The following is a 19,701-nucleotide window of genomic DNA, read 5'->3' as shown; positions in this document are numbered from 1 at the left end:
AGGTTATCAGAAGAAGCAGGAGGCTCAGAGTCTGAAGGAATGTATCAAGAAAAGCAGATTAGGGCACGTGGCTGACCCGAGGCTGGCAGGAGCCCCAAGCCAGGGAGCTACAGACCTCCAAATGCAGAAAAGGCAGGAGGACTCAGTCCTGCCAATGTCCTGACTGGTGCCCAACAAGACAACATAGGGTCACACAGATCAATAACAGAAGATAGCAGACTTTGTACCAAGGAAGTCACTGGATTTATGGCAGTTTGTTGGAGCAGCCCACACCCCTGAAGAAGAGGAAGAGATATGGGAGAGAAGCCATGTAAGAGGCAGGTGAGGGAGCTGAGCTGGGGCCAGACCCCATCTTGAAGGTAATAGGAGCCCATCCAGGGGAGACATTCTAACAGATATGGATCTGGAAACTCGGGGCCAGTCCATGCTTGGTCCAGATTCCAGGTCACAGGGAGAGAGGGCATGTCATTAGAAGCCTTCCAGAAAGTTCTGCCCAGAAGAGGAACACCCAGTCCTTCTGGAAGCCTATCTCAGTGCCTTGGCAGGTGGGCTATGGTCATGGCCCTCTGATCTCAAAGTGTGGTAGGTAACAGTACCCCAGAACTCCTGGCTTTGAAAACAAAAGAGGCCGAGCATCAGAAGAGAGAATCGCCTGCCTTAGAAGGGCTTCAACTGACAGAAACCATCTGGTCGGCAGTGACGTTCAGTCTAAACAGCTAGGCCGCTATGAAGGGCCTGTAAGGGCTCCGTGAAAGGCAGTTGACAACTCGGCTTCACACCGCCGGCCTGGCAGGACTGGTGGCAGGGGAAGCCTAGAGCTGAAAGGGCAGGTGATGTCAGTACAAGATCCCCAGGACAGAGTCAAAAGGGGTGCTGATGTCTCCCAGCCATGCAGAGTACCAGGGACTCTGCTTAGCGTTCAGGCTTGTCTACTGCCTGGCCCTGCCCGTTAGCCAAAGCAGGGTCACTCCACGGTTGTCTTCCTTGCCTGCCACCTGCCAAGGTGGGAGACAATGAGTGTGGGCCCCAATGCAGCTGAGGGAATACACGGACCAGACGACAGGTCTCGCACTCACACTCTGTGCTCTTTGCCTTGCCACACCAAAGTTTCCTCTCTGGCTGCCCTACTGAATCCTAGATTGCCACAATGCCACTGTGGTTGGGAAAAAGAGCTCAAAGTTATTCCTGGGCTGACTGTGACCTCTGCGGCCAAGTGCACATGTGCCATCTGTCAGGACTGGGCAGAAGACTGGAGCAGAGGACCAGAGAAGGAAGGAGGCAGGCACTGCACAGGTGTGAGGGCCAAGCACAGCAGGAACTATCAATCCGGAGGGCTGTCTGGGAGGGAGGGGCTGGGTGGGCTCTGGCTCGGACCTCCTCCATCTGACTGTACAGCTTCACTCTGGGACCTCCTCCATCTGACTGTACAGCTTCACTCTTCTGAGCTGGCTCCACAGCAGACATTTAACGAGCTACTGCCTGCCAGGGAGGTGTGGTCACAAGACCACCCAGGCAGGGCCCAGAGGAGCCAGCAGCCCATCTGTGAAGCTAGGTGCTGCCTGTCTGGCCTCTTTAGCTTGCAGCTGAGGGAAGAAACACCCGGTCCATGTACGGATCAGATCAATACCAGTCACAGGAAGCTAGGAGGACAAAGACATTCTACTGGGTAACTCTGAAGACCTACCCCCTCCTGGGAGGATGGCAAAGGCCCTGTCAGAGGACATTACCAACAACAGCCTTACTTGACCTCAGTCAACCTCCACAGCCCAGGCTGTAGGATCCTATTCCACAAGGTAGAGTCCTGATGCTGCCCTCCCCTCATTCCCAGGACTGGCAAGAGGAGTCGGAGGACAGGACCCCAGCCAGAGCAACGGGCAGGTTCACGTGGGCAAGGTGTCCTGTGGTCTCCATGGTGGGGAGGTGTCATAAAACAGCCAGGGTAGGGTCCCCAAAAGAAGACTACCTATAAGGCTCTACACCTTCTCCCCAGTAAGGCATCCCCAGGCCTTAGACATAGGAGAGGTGGGTAACGGGAGTGTTTGTGGGGGTGAGACAGTGCTTCTGTCACAGGGCCTCGCAAGTATGCAAGAGGGGATTCCCACTCATAGACTACAGAGGGGGAAGAGACATGTCTGAGCCCCTGGGATGGGACAGCTCAGACACCACCCCACTGACTCCTGGGATAGCCTACTATGCCAGTACCCTGTGCCTAGAGCTGAAGGGAAAGAGCCAGTGTTCTGTGTCCAGCTCGCAGCAAAAGGCTGAGGCTAGAGACAAACATCACCCTGACTATAAACCATAGGGCCTTCCCTGAGGTCTGCCTGGACTGGGTGTCCAATGGTTAGCCACAGGGCTCTGACCCCAGCCCAGAGGCCCACACAGAGGACACATGGGAGTTTGGACATCATGCTGAAAGCACACGTGGGCAGAGGGGCCAAGAGCTTGAGACAACATGAAGCCTGCGGGTCTGTGCAAGGTTCTGTTCTTGGATCTGCACAAGAAATGCCCCAATCTGGGACATGGCTGCAGTCACCTCCTCACTGGGGCCTTGGGCAAATGGAGTCTCCCACCCAAACAAGCCCATCTTGGCCAATGGCGTCTGAAGTGATGGTAGGGGGTGAGGCAGGAAGGGCCAGGGAAAGAATACAGGTTAGAGTCCAGGAACAGGCATGGAAGCCAGAAAGTTCTGAAACCAAGACCCTGAAGGCAGCCAGGCAGAGAGGCAGCAGTGGTTTTGTCTGGGGGTTGCAGCAGTTAGAGGTGGCAGATGTATAGTATGGAAAGGCTGGGGAAGTGGCTGTCTAGGCCATTCCTACAGGTGGCCAGTTCAAGGGTGACCAACTAGAGGAACAAGAGGCACTTCTGCTTCAACAGCAGTCATGGCAGCTGTCACCCACGAGCACTTCCCTGCTGGCTCCTCCACCTCCTCACAGCAGCAAGTGGGACAGAGGCTGCAAAGTCACCCTGAGGCCACACACTCGTGACAGCCTTAGAGCCTAGCAGCTGCCGCCAAGCTTTCTGCCCAGGCTCAGCTCTCTGTAGCTTCTCTGGAGAATTCTCTTGCCCTGAGATCAAGACTCACCATGCACATGAGTCAAGACTCCACAGTGACAGCTGGCCCTGGCCCTGAGTCTGCTAAGCATTTGGATAGGGTAGGCACAGCACCCCAGGTATATCCTAGGCAGAGTAGGGCACTCACAGGGTCACCCAGCAGAACAAAGATCCCACTGTTGGGGATAAGAGACCATAGCAGCCACAGGACTGGTTCATTGGTTGTTCAAGCAGGAGGGTAAGCGAGTTAGTAACCAGGGGTAAACTAAAGCAGATGAACGTCTTGAGACTCACTGAGCTGGGGTTCAGCCCCATGTTTGCCTCCACGTATGTCTCAGTCTTGGGCTCAACAGCAAGCTCGGCTTCCAGAATCTTCTCCACAGGCATGTCTTCATTGGCACTGCTGGTGGACTCCACCTCATTCTCATTCCGGTCCTTGCCTCTCTGCCGCTCCTCCTGCACGGCTATATAAGGAGACAGTCACCCGGGCTGTCCACAGTTCCTCGAACACTCCCCCATGTTCAGAGCCAGGAAGAGCTAGCTCCAAGCCAGTGTATTCACAATCCTGGAGACCCCTCCAGGGCCTGCTGAGGGAGAAACACTCAGAGCCCAGCCTTGTATCTGCCTGTACCTGGCCACTGGGTGGCTGCATACCCTGGACACATGCTGCTGGTATTTGTACCAGGAGCCCATCTGAGGTCAAGGCAGATGGCCTTTCCTGGAGCTGATGGGCCCCAAGAATACTAAAGCAGGTGTGAAAGACTTTGATGGTCTAAAGGTGCAGAGAAACCCAAGGAGGCTTCCTGGAAGAAGTAGGAATGGGCCTGAAGAAGGAAATAAAATGAGGAAGCTAATACAGCAGAAGAAACAACATATAAACACCCCCAGAGGAGTGCAGGGCATGCTCCTGACCAGGACAGGAAGCGATGACCACTCAATTGATACGCCAGAACAAGGGACATGCTGGGCACATGTGAAATGTGCATCTACTGCTCCCGTGTTCTGTTCTCTGCAGACGGGAGAGGCACCCCAGCCTCACACAAATCACACAGCTTTGCCCCCTTCCTCCATGATGGCACAGGCCTTGGGACTGCCCACCCACCAAACAACAGCTCCCAGACAGCTGTGAGCGGACCAGCTCTCAGGGATGGTGGGGGCAGCGTGGCAAGAAAGAACTACAGCGGCAGGGCAAGCTCACCCAACAGCTGCCTGGCCGGCAACACCACTGGAAAGCAGTCCAGTGAGGAGCCTCGGGCGGGAGCCAGAGTGTGCTTTTCCCCTAATGGCTCCCCTGGATCCATTCTGTCTCCACCATGCTCAGACACCAGTAAGGTCCTAACCCCTCCCTCCACGCTGTGTTCCTGCAGCAGGCTAGGTGTTGACCTGATTCTCTCTCTAAAAAGATGCCTAGGGTAATGCCTTTCTAGGGGTCCAAGGGTGTGACCAGTGAGATCTAAGGCTGCCATCCCAGGACCTTGGTCAGAGCTCAATCAAACCTTGTCTCACATTCCCTAGGTGACAGAGCACAGGCAGGCAGCGTCAGGATCGCAAGGACAGGGCGGCAGCAGCCTCCTCTTCTACAGCCAGACTTAACTCCTGACCCCAGGCTTTCACCCACAACCCCTGTAAATGGCTTTGGAAATACAGCACAAAGGTCAACAGGAGGGATGAAGGGAGAAGGGAGTCTCACACTGCAGGGGCCTCTCTGCCTAACACCCGGGGAGCAGGCTTCTCTCACGCTCGCCGCCCCTCACTCCTCCATGGCGCCCACTGTAATACTCAGCCCAGCAGTTTCCTTTCTGCATACAGTCTGTGAAAGTTCCAAGTGACCTTTATTCAGCTTATTTATTTTTGTTTTTGTTTGTTTGTTGTTTTTGTTTTTAGACAGGGTTTCTCTCTCTAACAATCCTGACTGCTCTGGAACTTACTTTGTAGAGCAGGCTGGTCTTGAACTCACTGAGATCCACCTGCCTCTGCCTCCCAGGTGCTGGGATTAAAGGCGTGCACCACCACCGCCCGGCAAGTGACCATTTTTTTAATTCCCCCGGCTACTGCTCCTTGCTAGGTCCACCAACACCATTCGGTTGAGGGTCAGACTGAACCAATACACAGCTCTCCCATGTTGGGGCCATGATCCCCGAGACTCAATGGCCTGGCTGAGGCAGAGACTTTCTAGCCATGAAAGAGGCAAGAATGGGAGGCTGCTCTGATGTCTGCAGAACACACCAGCTGGGCTGAGGAGCTGAGCAGAGGCTGGTGTTTTGCAAGCTTGGCTCTTTTGGAAAATCTGACAGCAGGTCGGGGCTGGTGTAGAGTTGAATGCTATGGGCAGATGGTGCCCAGCCTACAGGGGCTACAGAAGGTTGCCAGATCCGTCCCTCCCCAGCTGGGCTTCTAGGGCCCTTCATGGGGCTGCTGAGCATCTGGGTTAGGGTCACTTCATAAGTCAGAGGACTGTGGCTCAGAGCCTGGAGAAATCAGCCCAGCAACTAAGCAGCCCCACTGACCAGCATCTGAATAGACCAATCACAGACAAAGCTAGAGTCAGGAAGTCTACCTCCCAAGGCCCAAAGACAGAACTCTTCAGCCTCAGGCTAGGACGATGTCAACTCAACAACCTCACCTTCCCAGATGGAAGGACGACTGAGAAAGCCAAGTGCCACAGTAAACTATGGGCCCTGGAAGGAGATGGTCTCCCTTGAGCAGCTGCGGTGCTTCGGGCAATTGCTTTAGCATCTCTGTACCCCACCTCCTGTAAAATGTCAAGGCAGAGTCTGCCTTCCAGAGGACCCTAAAGGAAACACCTGAAGAGGCCCGCCCCACCCTGTTGGCCCAGTTTCACTCCGCAGGAAGGGACTTCCTTGCTCTCAGAGACAGCCTTGGGATTTGGGAAGCCCAGGGGAAGGCAACCCTGAGTGCAGGCCCTCCCGGCAGCCAGCTATCCATGCGAGCTTGTCCCTGGGTGGATGAGGGGCTCTTCACACCTGCCTCCTGTGCGGGGGCAGCCGAGAATTAATTAGCAAATGTTTTGTGAGGCACTTTGAAGCCTCCAAGGGCCCCAGCAGCTCAGGGCGGCATCGTTATAAATATTATCGTTTTATTTATAGACAGTGGAGGGGGCAGAGGGAGCGGGGGATTTATGTTTTGCCAGCTCAATCACCTTTTAGACGCACTCATGTTTGACTTATGCTCCACTGGCGCCGGGAAGCCTCGGGCGGGAGGCGTCTGTAAATACAGGGCCTCGTTATCCTTCCAAGCCTGCGCAGGCCTTGCGGGGGAGGTGGTTGCCTCAGAGCCTAAGGTTCCCTCATCTGCCTGTGGCCTGTGGTTCAGTCCTCCCAGGATCCAGATGCAGGCTGAGCAGGGGATGACCCTCCTCCTGCACACCTGGGTCCACACATAGGACATACAAAGTGGAGTGTGTCGGGACTGATCAGAAACTGGGCCCAAGCAGAACTGAGGGGCCCCTGGGAGGTGGGGTGTCAGAGTACAAGAGTATCTCAGATCTTAATGCCTTCCCTGTTTAGGGGTCTGCCAGAAACTGTAGCCTTCTTCTGCCCCTCCACAGCCCAGAGCTGGGCCCTGAGATAGGCAGGACCAGGTTCTACCAACATGCACTGGTCCAACTGCCCCTTCTTTAGGTCTAGGCAGTGGAGGGCCAGAGCCAGTGGCTTCTACCCAGAGGCCACACAGTGAGTCAAGGCCCCTGCAGCTCGGGGAGGGGGGGGGATGATGGCCTTCCCTCCCTCATGAACAAGTCTGGGACAAGTCACAAGAAAAGTGAAAACATAGACAGCCATGCATACATGCACACACACTGTGGCCACTATGCTCCAACTCCACTATCAGCTGGGCTTGAGCTGTCTTCTGCTCTGTTCCGCCAACAAGCCTCAGGGGACCCTTGCTGAATCCCCATAGTTCAGATGGGGACACTAGGTTCAGAGAAGCAAAGTCATAAACCTAGAGAAACAACTAAGCCAGGGTCATTTCCCTACAGCGGAAGTGGTGGGCTCATCCTTGCCTGTGAACATACATGCGCGCGTGCACGCACGTACACGCACATACCACACACACACACACACACACAGAGCAGAAATTGCCATTTCCGCACGCAAGTGCTCCAGAGCCAGAGGACAGGGTGCAGGAAGCTAAGAGAGTCAGGAAGGAAATGCAAAGAGGCCTCAGGGGAAGGGAGCCGAGGATGGGTGTGCAGCGGGCCGGGCCTTTCTTTCCAGCCTGCAGATCAACGCACCTGCACGCCCCCCAGCCCTACCACCACCTGCACCAGCCAACAGGCCCAGGCTCAGCCCGTAAAGGGCACTGCCCACCCCCAGCTGGGGAATGCTGCCAAACAAGTTCCCGTGGCTGCTTGCACACGCAGGCCCCTGCTATTGCCCAACATAGATGCTATCAGCCTGCAGTATCCTTCATCAGCCTGAAGCCATGGTGCCTCTCCCAGGGCAGGGCCACCCTACAGGGAAACATAGCCTTCTTGTGGTCAGCTCCTTCCTCACAACACTTCTGTTCAAGTGTTTTCAGGGCTATGTGGGAGGAAGCCTGGAAGAGGGGGACTACGAGGTTCAGACTCCAAAGCTTACTGTTAGTCGCAGGGTCTGGGTACTTCGGGGCTGAGCCAGCACTGGAGTTGGTGATGCACATCCTGCCTTCTCAGGGCCAAAGGCCCTGGGTTGGCAACCTGGCCTCACAGCTTCTCCAAAGGCTGTCAGGCTATCCAGCTCACACAGCCAACTGCCCCACCCACTACCCACAGAACTCTTTCTAGCGGTTAGCCCAGGAGAGCAGAGGGAATCAAATATGAATTCACTCTGGGAACTGGTCCAGACCTCAGAGTGGGGAGAGGGGCAGTGTACACTACCTAAATGCAGGTAGAGGTGGGGACAGGCCCTTGGGGATCCTCCCAGAGATCCCTGCAGGATGAGATCCCAGGCCACCACCTCGAAAATGAAGCTTTGGATTAGGGGCCACAGGCTCTGTGAAATGCAACGGGTCTCAAGGGGCCAAGACAAAGTCCCTTTCCCCTGCCCAGGAGCAGCCAATGGGTGGCAGTGCCCACCAGGCCTGACGGCCTCAAGATGTCTTATAGCTGCCACACAGATACCCTGTGTGGCCCAAGGGGCCAAGCTCCATGGTTGCTGTGTCTGGAGCAAGAGAATGCACCACGGGGCTTGTACTAAACACTTAGGGCTCATAAACCCCGCAGGAACAAAGAGGCATGGGCTGGGGCTGGGGTGCATCTCTCCACAGGAATGGGTAAAGCATTTCTCAGAACCCAAACACTGCCACAGAGTGGCCCAACGAACAGAGCAGGCCACAGGGCTCTGCACAGGCAAACAAACAGCCTGGAGCCCTCTTCTCTGAACTCCACTTCCTCTTTGTGCAGGGTGGGCAGCATTAGCACAGGCATGGGGGGTGAGCATTCTATGTGCAAGGACTGGACAGGGGTGCTCTGTGTCCCCAACCACAGGAAGCACAGAGTAAGACCCACACTGCTGACTCCAGCCTCTCCATCAAGACCATCACATTGGGATTCTAGAGCACCGTCCACACTGCCCACACCTCTGGAAGCCAGGCAGCTGGTGTCCAGACACCAAGCACCTAAGGGCAACTATGCGGGCAGTGGAGGAAGAGGTCACAGGAGCTGGAGGGTGAGAATTACAGTGTCTGTCACATGCCAGGTCTACTGATGGCCTTGGCTTTCACAGACACCACTCCCTGCAGCTGGCACATGGCACCTGATCTGCCCACAATCAGGTGTTAGCCTGGGCATACCCCTGCACAGAGTCACGCTCAGCTCCCAAGTCTGGGTCAGGTACCAGTTCCCAAGCTCTTGCTGACCAAACCCAGGGACTTAAAGCCACCTACTTATCTGGTGGTCATTTTTAAGGGCTAGGAACTCATACCCAAAGCCTAAACAGTATCTATTACCGGAACAATAGCACCGAGAAAGAGAAGGCTCGGGCTAAGCTCAGCTCCTGAGAAGCTTGCACAGCCCCACTTCCACCACCTGGCCATGGCACACCCAGGTCTATCCACTCAAGCACCTGCCCTCTAGAGGATGCGTTGTATTGGTTATTCCCAATAAGTGTTCCCTTACGGCACGTGGTACCCCAAGACAATGTACCCCATCCTTGGTAGGGCACTCCCTCTTCCTCCCTCTGTCCTCTCATTATAGAAAAGGGGAGGGGACAGAAGCTGGGGTCTAGCTTAGCTAGACAAATGGTGTTAAGACTTGGCCCCTCATGGCCATGGAAATCTCCCAGCATAGTCAAGGTCATACCTATAAGAACTCTATACTCTGTATGAAACATGTACTCAGTTAAAACACAATGGCTAGGGACATTCCCACACACATTCCAGCCCACAGCACACAGTTCTGCGTATGCTGCCCTACACCAGCACTGGGAATGAGGTACAGGCACTCCCTCCATCCCTGCTGACCTCACAGCCCGGAAGGACCCCACAGGAGCATGGGCTTCTCATGAAGAAGAGGACCAGAACGTACTGAGAGGAACTAAGAAGAACAATGCGAAGAGAGGAGCAAACCCCTGCAACGGACCTACTCAGGCTGGTGCCGGACAGGGACAATGAAGAGCTGGTGAGAAGATGGAAGGATACACAACGGGCACTGGGGTAGCCCCAGGGGCAGTTCTGGAGACAGAGTGGCAGATCCTGCCTCAGAAAGTGTCCAGCCCTGTGAGGCCTGGGCCTAGGACTGATGGAAGAACCCCGCCCAGGCACCCATCCAGAGACACACACACACTCACCCAGGCACCTATACACAGACACACACACTCATCCATGCACCGAGACATACACACACACGCACACACACATGCACACACACATGCATGCACGTACACACACACATGCATACACACTCACCTAGGCACCATACAGAGACACACACACACGCTCACCCAGACACCCATACACATATACACACGTACACACATGTGCACGTGCACATACACGTGCACGCACACACACACACATTTCTAACTAGAGAACTGTTGTAAATGCAGGTTTAGGAGGAGACAATGTAGCTGGGGAACCGAAGGGTCTAGCTACACACCTGACATCTGAGACCTCTGCGGAGTCTCCTGGCCTGTCACATAGCCTCCCTACTTACATACATATCTTTCTAATAAAGAGGCTCAGAGGAGGTCTGTGGGCTAACAGGTGACCCTGCCAGAGATGAAACTGGAAGTGGCCAAGTGGCCTTGAGAAGAAGGGAAGCTCAAGATGACCCTCACATTCAACAGGCTCTGGGGGATATTTTGGTGGTCTCTAGAAGCACCCTCCATCACTCCAACCCAAATGTGCCTCATACCACAGGCCTCCCTGGACATCCCCTCACTGGGCAGATGGAGAGACACCCTCTCTCCTCACCTTCCTTACAGCCACTTCTGCTCCCAGTCTCCTCACAGCTTCCAGTCAGTGCCTGGTCTCCACAGACCATCTCGCCCAGGCAGTGTTGGCTCAGGCCCGCCATACCTCAAGAGGGGACGATTTGCTCAGCTCCTGTTCTTGGGGTCAAGCTGCCAGTGGGACGGTCCTGGTCTGTCTTGTCTATTGTAAAATACCAAGGTCTAGCCATATAGCAAGCACTCAGTAAAACTCTGGTTGGGGGAAGAGCTGGGATGAAGGCAGTCCCTCGGTAGACGAGCCCTACAGACAGCAGCCTTAACGGCACAGGCCAGGGGCTCCACTGAACTCTGAAGGGAGGGAGCACCCAGTCATTGAAGGCATAAAAAGGAAGCCGTCAGACTAGACTAAAGTCTGGCAAACTATAAAATTCAGGCCTGCACTCTGCTCAAATCTCTCCACACTAAAAATGCTGGGGGAAAGGGACCATGGAGGCCTCCTGGTCTGATGAGAAGAGGATGCTGGGCAGGAGGACGGCGTTCAAGGCCTACCTTCCCGCTTCATGCCCATGGCCAGGCACTTCTGGTAGCGGCAATACTGACACCGGTTTCTCTGCCTCTTGTCGATCAGACAGTCCTTGTTGTCACGGCAGGTATAGGTCAGGTCTTTGCGTACTGTCCTCTTGAAGAAGCCCTTGCAGCCCTCGCAACTGTACACCCCATAGTGCTTGCCTGTGGGGTATAGACAGAGGGATGAATGACAAGACCTTCATCTATGTGTCTTGTTGTTGGCCAGGGCTCTGCCTTCAGGTTTCAGACTCCCTATCTGGGCTCAGGCTAGACCCTGTCTGGTCCTCCCTGGTCATCACAGACCAGGTCCACCTTCTCTCTGTCTGTTAGGGCCACGGGTCACTACCCCTAAGGATCAGCATCACCAACTCTGCTACTATTGTGTTCTCTATACCTGAGCTATTGCTCCCTAGAAGAAGACGGTCACTATTCATGGCTCTCAGGCTCCTTGGGTTCAGTAGCACAATGCAGGGGAGCCCTTCAACAGGCTTGGCCCAGAGAGGAGGCTAGCTATCACCGTGCCTCAGCCATCCATGCTTGCGTCTTCTCTTGGCACGCCTCCAAACCACCCTTCCCATACTAGTGTCTACCTTACCTAAGGACAACATGAGGCCCCTGGAGCTATCGGCCCACCCGTTGCTCTAGGGCAGAGGAGGTGCCCCTGGGTTCCCGTCTCCCTGTACCCAGCCCAATGGAAAATGCTAGGGCGGCCCTGTGAGCTCTGTCTAGGTATCGTGCCCCTGCCCAGCAGGCAGTCGGTCCTACCTGAGGAGCGGTCCCCACAGATAGCACAGATGTGCTTGGTGAAGGATGCCATATTTCCTGAGGGATGGGCAGGAACCTTGAGGACGCCATTGAGGCCCAGCGGGGGTTTGATGTCCTCGCTGCTGCTCACGGGGTTCATAGGTGAGTTGAGCTGTAAGAGGATGAATCAGGATGGGTAAGCCTTAGGAAGCTGGGGATGGGCACTAGTGGGTGCTGGGCTTCCTGCGACTCCTACGCAGCCTCACTCACTCAGGCCACAGAGCTTAGGGACAGCAATACCATCATCCTTAGAACAGGGTTCAGCTCTACGCACAGCCCTCAGAGGACCCCTCCCAGCAAACTCAGGCCACTGCAGGGTACCAGAGACCTCACATAAGCAGGGATCTCATGTCTCAGTGCCATACAGGAGGCCACTTATACTCCGCCACCCACCTAGGAGCCCCTGTCACTCAACACCTGCCGTGGGCTCTGGACATATGAGAGCACAGGTGCTCTGGGCTCCCCCACTACCCAGGTGAGGCCAAGAGGCCCAGGCTCGGGGAGGAGATTGGACTGGGCTCTTCCAGAGTCACACATATCCCCACCACCTTCCATGGCAGCAGAATCTGGGACAGGACAAGAGAAGAGAGCAAGTGGACACCACAGACGTCAAGCCACAGGGTCAATATGGCCATCTTGGCCTCGGCACACCCCTTGCCTCGCCCCGCCCTCCGGCCGCCAGGGGCAAGCGTGGGAAACTCACCCTGTCACCCAGGCAACAGCTGCGGCGTCGCAATGACACAGCAGTTTTGGTTCCGCAGCCTCCAGCCCAGCTCTGCAGTAAGCACAGGGCCCAGAGGCGCTTCCCTCTGCCTGCCTATCTGCCAGGGCGCCAGAGCCCGGCTGGGCAATCCCCCCACTTCTGAAAACTCCTGACAAAGGCAAAAAGCCAGCTGTACAGCTGCACTGCCCTTGCATAGCCCCTGCTGCCCCCTGCAAGGGGAACCTCACCTCCTTCCTCAGGGCCTCCTGCCCCATCCCCCTCTTTCTCACGGGACAGGAATAGCACAGAGGCACCAGAGGCTTTCTATGGGGAACCTAGCTCTCTGAAGGATTCTGCAGTCCTAGCTGGCCAGGGTTGTGAGATAGGCAGGGAGGCTGTCAGCAAGCATGCCTCACTCTGGTCAGCCTGGGCCCACATAAAACCCTGAGTGTCAGGAGGCGGAAGTCCTTGGTGGCAGGCAGGGCTTCAGACAGCAGAAGAGATCAATTCATATGCTAACAAGTTGAAGGTCCAAGGTGGGTGGGTGACACCACTGGCTTTTGCTAGCAAGACTTCATACACCCACCCTGAGGTTCCTGGAGGTCTTAGCCCTGTTGCATAAACAGCTCAGGGCCCATGGGACCCTGATGTCAAGACAGAGCAAAGGCTGGGCTGCAGCACCCAACCTCACCACAGACCCATGGACACTCACAGGGTTCCTCAGTGCTCCACTAGTCGACAGCCCTGGGATCCCGTGGCTTTTTTGCTCTTTCCAGATCTGAGCTGATGAGTCAGGGCAGTTTCTATTCTCCCCTTCCTCAACCTCCCCCATGGACCGTAAGCCCCACCTACCTGGGACTTCTGTGTTCCCTATACAACTCTCAAGAGACCCAGGACTAGACAGCCCTCTGTTGGAGCCCACAGCCTCCCTGGGTGGGGTCATCCCATTTCCCCTTTCATATCCTTGGCATTTATTTCGGTTCTGCATCACTGGTGCCCCACCTGGGTCCCCGCCTACCTCTCAGGCATCCTCTCTTCTGCCCCTACCTCATCCTATCCTCCCAGGTCCAGGCCAGCCCTAAACTAGCCCCCCTTGGATGGGCTATCCAGATCTTGGGCCTCCATCTCAGGCTCTGCAAGCTCCCCACAGCTCTATTCCCCACCTGGCTGGCTGCAGGCATCATAAAACATCCTGTTTATGCAGGGCGGTGGTGGCACACACCTTTAATCCGAGCGCTCTGGAGGCAGAGGCAGGCAGATTTCTGTGAATTCAAGGCCAGCCTGGTCTAGTTCCAGGACAGGCTCCAAAGCTACAGAGAAACAAAACAAAAAACCAAAGTCACTGTGGCCCCCACAGTGGGAGATCCTCCTGTATACCAGGAGGATCAGAGGCCTCAAGGCCTCACTGGCTCCACACGGAGGCACCAGAAGTGCTTCACCTGGAAGTCAGCATGGCCAGGCAGGCAGGACCGGGAAGTAGTGTGAACATCCCCTTGGGTCCTGTCCTAGTACAGCCCGAGGATCACATAAGACACAGGGTGGCTTGGGCACAGGTGGCCATGGCCTGATAGTTATATCCAGACCCAGCAAGGTGCCTCATGGAGCTAAGAACCAAGAGGTGCCAACACTGAAGCCAGGGAACTGTGGCGGTCAGGTCTTCATCTACCCTCTCTGTGCGTGGCATTTCGAGCTAGCAAGGGTATAGAGCAGCTATGATAAAAATAACATGGCCAGGCTGGGGAGGTAGCTAGGTGGTCAGGCTTGCTTCACACCAGCAGTCAGTCCCCCAGGCCTTCTGCCTGCTTCTGGACAGCAAGGTGAGGAGTCGGGGGCAGGGTGACAGATTGTTTGTGAACAGGAACCCCAGCTCTTCTATGCACATATGCATACAGGTACTTGTGGGAACAAGCGCGCACACACACACACACACACACACACACACACACACACACACGTATTCTGGGGCAAAGGGGCTTAGATGGGATCAACCCAGAAAAACTAGCCAGATTGTCTGGAGCAGACGTTTAAGAGGCTCAAGCCAGTCCCAACAGGCTCCCTGGTCAGGCAGTGAGAGGTCCCCCAGCATATCCAGCACCAGGAAGGGTGCATAGGAGATGGCATGGTTCAAGGCACAAGGCTGTGGGAACCTAAGGGGCACATAGTTGCTGTAGCTGTGGTTCTAGGGAGGAGTCCCAGGTGTGCCATTGTGAGATGGCACAACAAAGCTACTTGTGCTGAGACAGAACCCAAACTGAGAAAGTCAAAGCAGAAAGGAGATCCCTGACCTGTTTCAGGGACAGTTGAAGGAAACCTCAAGGGCTACAGAGGCAGAGCTGTATGTTTACCAAAGTCAAAACTCCTGGTAGAAACCCACCAGAAGCCTCAAGGAAACCGAGGCAGAGCACAGCTCTATCCAACAGGCATTGGGGGCTTGAGAAGAAGAGGCTGAATAAGGAAGGAACCCAGGGTACCCACAGCAGGACGAGAGCCCTGCTAGGTCCACAAAAAGGAAGTCAAGTCTTGTGGATAGCCAATATTCACAGAGCCACTAAAAGCCAGAGCCACCAGGGCCTCAGTGGGACCCAAGAAGCAGCATCCCTGGGCCCAGGGACATTGAGCCCAGTGGCCTGGGTAAGAGGACCTATGAGGTCTCGGGGTCCCTGGAAGATGATCCTACGCCTGAGAAAGCAGGTACCCCAGAGTTCTACAATCATGAGGAGAGGGTCCAGGGGGACTTGAAGAGCAACTGTGAGAAATTTCAAGTGACAGAGCTATGGAGGCCAGTCTGGGTCAGCCACCAGAATGGCGCTCTAAGGCTAGTGTTTGCTCTGCAGCCCACTTTCATAAAGAAAAAGCCGAAATGACAGCTCTGACCCACAGCCAACAGATGAAGTTCCCACTTGCTGTTCCATCTCCCCCAAAGCTCGGCCCAGCACTCACCTGGGGGCTACCAGTCCCAAAGCCCAGTGTGGGTGTGGTGGGTACCGACATGGAGTGCGGGCCCATAGGAGAGCTGATGACAGAGAAGGGTGGGCCCATGCCATTGATGGGAGAGCTCAGGGTGCTGATAGGTGAGTGCAGTTGCCCGGGGGAGCCCAGTGGAGAGCCGATTCCTGGACCCAAGGAGGGGTGCAGCGAGGGGGCAGCCATGGAGCCTCGACCCGTTGGAGAGCTGAGGGATGAAGAGTTCACCTGGGTGGAGAAGTCTGCAAAACAAGAATTGGCAAGAAGGAGGGTCAGAGCAGCCTCTAGGACCCATCCACTGCCCACTCCCACCCACTCAAGTCACAGGCAAACCTTCATGACCGAGGTCAGGCCAGGATGCCAGGACTCATCTCGCATACTCCAAGAGCTAGACCATCTCTGGAGGACCCCAGTAGATATACTGTGAGGTTCTCATAGCTGAGCAGGCAAAACCAGGCCCAGTACTGCAAGCTGAAGGCTCTGAAGTCTGTGACCCTGCCCTCTGGACCACATGACCTGAACTTCTGGGTACACAGCAAGGCAGCCCACTCCAGAGGAAAGAAAGGCACTGGCACTTCCCACGTCGGTGAGGAGCTTCCAGGTGACCTTGTGGAGGGCCTGGGAGTGTGCCAAGCACGAGACTGGCAAGCCACAGAGCAGGGCTGGGTCTGGGACCTCCCACATGTCAACCTTTCGTGCAAGGTTTCAAACATGTAAAAAGTCTTATTAATCAGGCCTTCCCAGCTCCAGAGGCCGGGGAGGTTCCCGGGTGTTGGACCTGCTGCCCACAGACCTGGAAGGCCATGGAGACGACAGTGAGGAGTCTGCACAGGGCAGAGGGAGTTGCCTGCCTCTCCAAGGCTGATGCTCTGAGAAAGCCCCCTATCCCCCTACCCTCCATCCTTTCCTCTCTCCCTCTCATCTGGAGAATAGTCCTGACCTTTCCTGACACCTCACTGCCATGGCATTTGCTTCTGATAAGACAAGAAGAACTACAGGCATGTGAAGTGATGGGAAATGAGTGTCCCCAGGTAGGGCACGCAGACTGGTTACACTACTCAGCATCCTGGAAAGACCTTGCCATTCTGAGCCTACCTCATCCTGCTCATGTCCTGGCACATGAGCTTAGCAGGCAGAAGCCCAGAGCAGACACAGGAGGACACCACACGTCTTAAGACAACACTGGCACTCTGGATGGGACTCTCAGACCAGACTTGACCCTGGCCAAAGCCCATGCTCCTGTTCTGAACCTGATGAGCAGCACAGTACAGGGAGATCGCAGTAGCTGTACCAATGCCAGTTCCAAGCCAGGAGTGGTACAGAGGCCATGGCAGCAAGAACAGATCTTCAGAGAGAAACCTAACCAATATCCATCCCAAAGACTCTGGGGACTTCCTCCCTGTTTCCCCTCAAGAGGAGGATATAGTAAGGAGGCCCCACTGTGACCCGGTCCACTATGGGGAGGCCAACCCGGCTACCATGACTACCCCAACTGACAGAAAGAACCAATTCCATCAGCAAATGAGCTTCATTTGATCTGCCAGAAACCCTGGCCATTCATAAAACTGAGAACAAACCAGTCTGCTGAACAACAACAAAAAGCCAATTTAAGAAATCTAAAACTAGCCAGGCCGTGGTGGTGACCTTTAATCCCAGCACTTGGGAGGCAGAGGCAGGTCGATCTCTATGAGTTCGAGGCCAGCCTGGTCTACAAGAGCTAGTTCCAGGACAGGCTCCAAAGCTACAGAGAAACCCTGTCTCAAAAAACAAAAAATTAAAAAATTAAAAAAATCTAAAACTAATTGTGTAAGGTAGTAATATGTCTTTAATTCTAGGACTAGGCAGGCATAGGCAGGAGGATCTCTGTGAGCTCAAGACAAGCCTGATCTACAAAGTAAGACCGTCTTAAAACAAAGGGCTAACGAGGCGGCTCAGTGCTACTACTCTTCCCAGCTCCCACATGGTTTCAGGGGATCTGATGTGTTCTACTGGCCTCCACAGGGACCGCATGCACATAGTACACTTACACACATACAGACATGTAGCACGATTAATAAAAACCCAGAGATAGAAATTGGGGTTCAACCTGAAGACCAGAAAAGCAAAGCAGCTGGCCACTGGCTCTTACCTCTACCTCCGTCCGAAAATGGTGACCCTGCCTCCAGAAATCCTCAGAATGAGACTGAGCCTGAAGCCTGCCTCCTCCCGCTTTATATTCCTCTCTAGTGCTGGGATTAAAGGCGTGCACCACTACCACCCAGTTTCTATTGCAAACTAAGGTGGCTTCTGGAATTTAAGGTGTGTGTCACCACTGCCTGGTCTGTAAGGCTGATCAGTGCAGCTGTTTTACTCTCTAATCTTCAGGTAAGTTTTATTTATTAAAATACAAATGAATATCACTACACAGGTAAAACATCCTATACACATAAATAAAAACAAAAGGAAAAAACGTTAATTCTATAACCAAGAGGTGGTAGCACCTACTGGCCAAAACAGGAACTACAGACCAGCTCTATAGGTCATTAAATTACTTATGGAACTGGGGGGAGGAATCCACAGGGAAGGAGGTGGGAGACAGGAGAATGTGTCCAAAAGGAACAAATACAAATCCAATTGCTTACATGAACCTGGAATGCCTTTGTTCCTTTGACGTCAACTGAATTCTTGTGACCCTGTCAGAAAAGCCACCACCTCCTACCTACGACAGAAGAATCTGAAAAGGTTTGTGGATAAGAACTGCCCAAAGGCAAATTTAGCAATCTGCAGCTGCCCCTAGGCCAGGCAAACATAACCACTTCCACACTGCTGGGATACCTGGAGGCTATACTGGGCTGACCAATCACAACCCCGCCCTCCTCTCCGCCTCCAGATAAGGAAAGTGAGACCGCTCCTTCCCTGTGGCCTGCTTTGTCTTCTGAGGTCTGTCTAAGACCCAGCGTACCAGCTAAACCCTCATTGGATCCCCTTTTAGCCCATTTGAGAGCCACATCTTGCTGAATTTGAGCACATCTACCTTCTGCAGGCATCCCAGAAGAAGACAGAATAATGTCGTGGGCACCCAGGAGGGAGGTGGGCTGGACCTAGAGAAGGCCTGCTTCTCTTTGAGAACAAGATGAGGGCATGACCAGAAGAGGAATCCCTCAGATTCCCCAGGCTCTTTGCACCCCCATGGGAAGATTTGGGCAACAGGAGAGACACAAGGCCTAGGGGCAGCTTGTCACACTACCCTAAGTGTGGGTCTCATGAGCTGGCTGTCCCCAAACACCAGGAAAAACCAGCCATGTTCACCACATGAGAGTGTTTCTGCCCAGGAAAGTCAAGGAAGGATCCTTCCAGATACAGGGAACAGCTGGGGTGGGAGGCTCGGGCTGCAACCAGGTCTCTGTAAAATGCCAGGGCCTGCGCTGCTCCCCTCACTGTGGGCTTTGCTGTGGGAGAGGCAGAACAAAGTTTCAGCAGGAAGAAGGGAATGAAGGAAGGAGGGAGGCAGGCTGTAAGGCTGCCAGCTACCGGCTGGACCCCAAGCTTCTCCGATCCTTCAAGGTACAGCCCATACCTGGCTCAAGTCAGAAACTGCCAAAGAGAGAAGCCACACCAACAGAGGAGAAAACCGGCCAAGGTGGCATATGGACAGACTTCAGGAAGAAGGGGAGACAGCAGCAGCAAGAGCCAAGTCTCCAGTCTGGGAATGTGGCGGTCCCTGCGAAGGTTCCCTTAGGCACCCCTCCCCCAGTCCTCCACCCTGCCTGAAGCCTGATGGTAGGCTGCCAAGCAGACTGTAAGTCCCTACAGCTCCAGTGTAGAAGGGGCTGCCACCAGAGCAATGCCTACCTTGGCAAGTCCCCACTGCCCCAGGCCCTCACCCCAGGCCTTCCTGTTTACAAAGAATATCCACTGCAGACACCTTCCCGGAGCCTGGGTGACAATGGGCTGGGTGTGTTTTCTGGGTCCTTCTAGAAGGAGAAACTTTCTAACCAGGAAGGGAATGACCAAGAAACGCCCTTTCATCCTTGTATGTGTGCAAGCCATGTGCACGTACACCATGTATGTGTATGTATATTCGTGTATGCTATGTCATGCTCTGCTTTCTCGGGTACTTAGCTGTCACCACCCTGATAAGCCATGGCCCCTATAAGGCACAATTCCAGCAGCCTCCCTTTGACTTTGCAGGGGTGTTAACACCAGCCAACACCACTGCTTAGAAAAATCTCCACACCCTCCAGC

At 54.6% G+C, this 19,701-nt stretch overlaps 1 protein-coding gene across 2 annotated transcripts in view; it reads right to left on the bottom strand.

Moving 5' to 3' along the window:
* The window catches only part of Rxra (retinoid X receptor alpha), an 86,789-nt gene that overhangs the window by 10,904 nt on the left and 56,184 nt on the right, over positions 1 to 19,701 (bottom strand). Inside the window, exons 2-5 of one of the 2 annotated variants that reach the window (XM_057755307.1) lie at positions 15,454 to 15,719; positions 11,772 to 11,922; positions 10,989 to 11,168; positions 3,346 to 3,515 (exon numbers count right to left, since the gene is read on the bottom strand). In XM_057755307.1, coding sequence (XP_057611290.1) covers positions 3,346 to 3,515; positions 10,989 to 11,168; positions 11,772 to 11,922; positions 15,454 to 15,719 — 767 coding nt within the window. Of the gene's footprint in view, positions 1 to 3,345; positions 3,516 to 10,988; positions 11,169 to 11,771; positions 11,923 to 12,513; positions 12,667 to 15,453; positions 15,720 to 19,701 lie in introns of those variants that run through there. The other variant, XM_057755308.1, reaches the window with a different exon arrangement.

This window comes from Chionomys nivalis, chromosome 22 (assembly GCF_950005125.1).
Source record: "Chionomys nivalis chromosome 22, mChiNiv1.1, whole genome shotgun sequence".
In the NCBI taxonomy this organism is placed as follows: Eukaryota; Metazoa; Chordata; class Mammalia; order Rodentia; family Cricetidae; genus Chionomys; species Chionomys nivalis.
The sequence above is the reverse complement of the archived record's forward strand: the minus strand, read 5'-3'. Positions and strand labels throughout refer to the sequence as shown.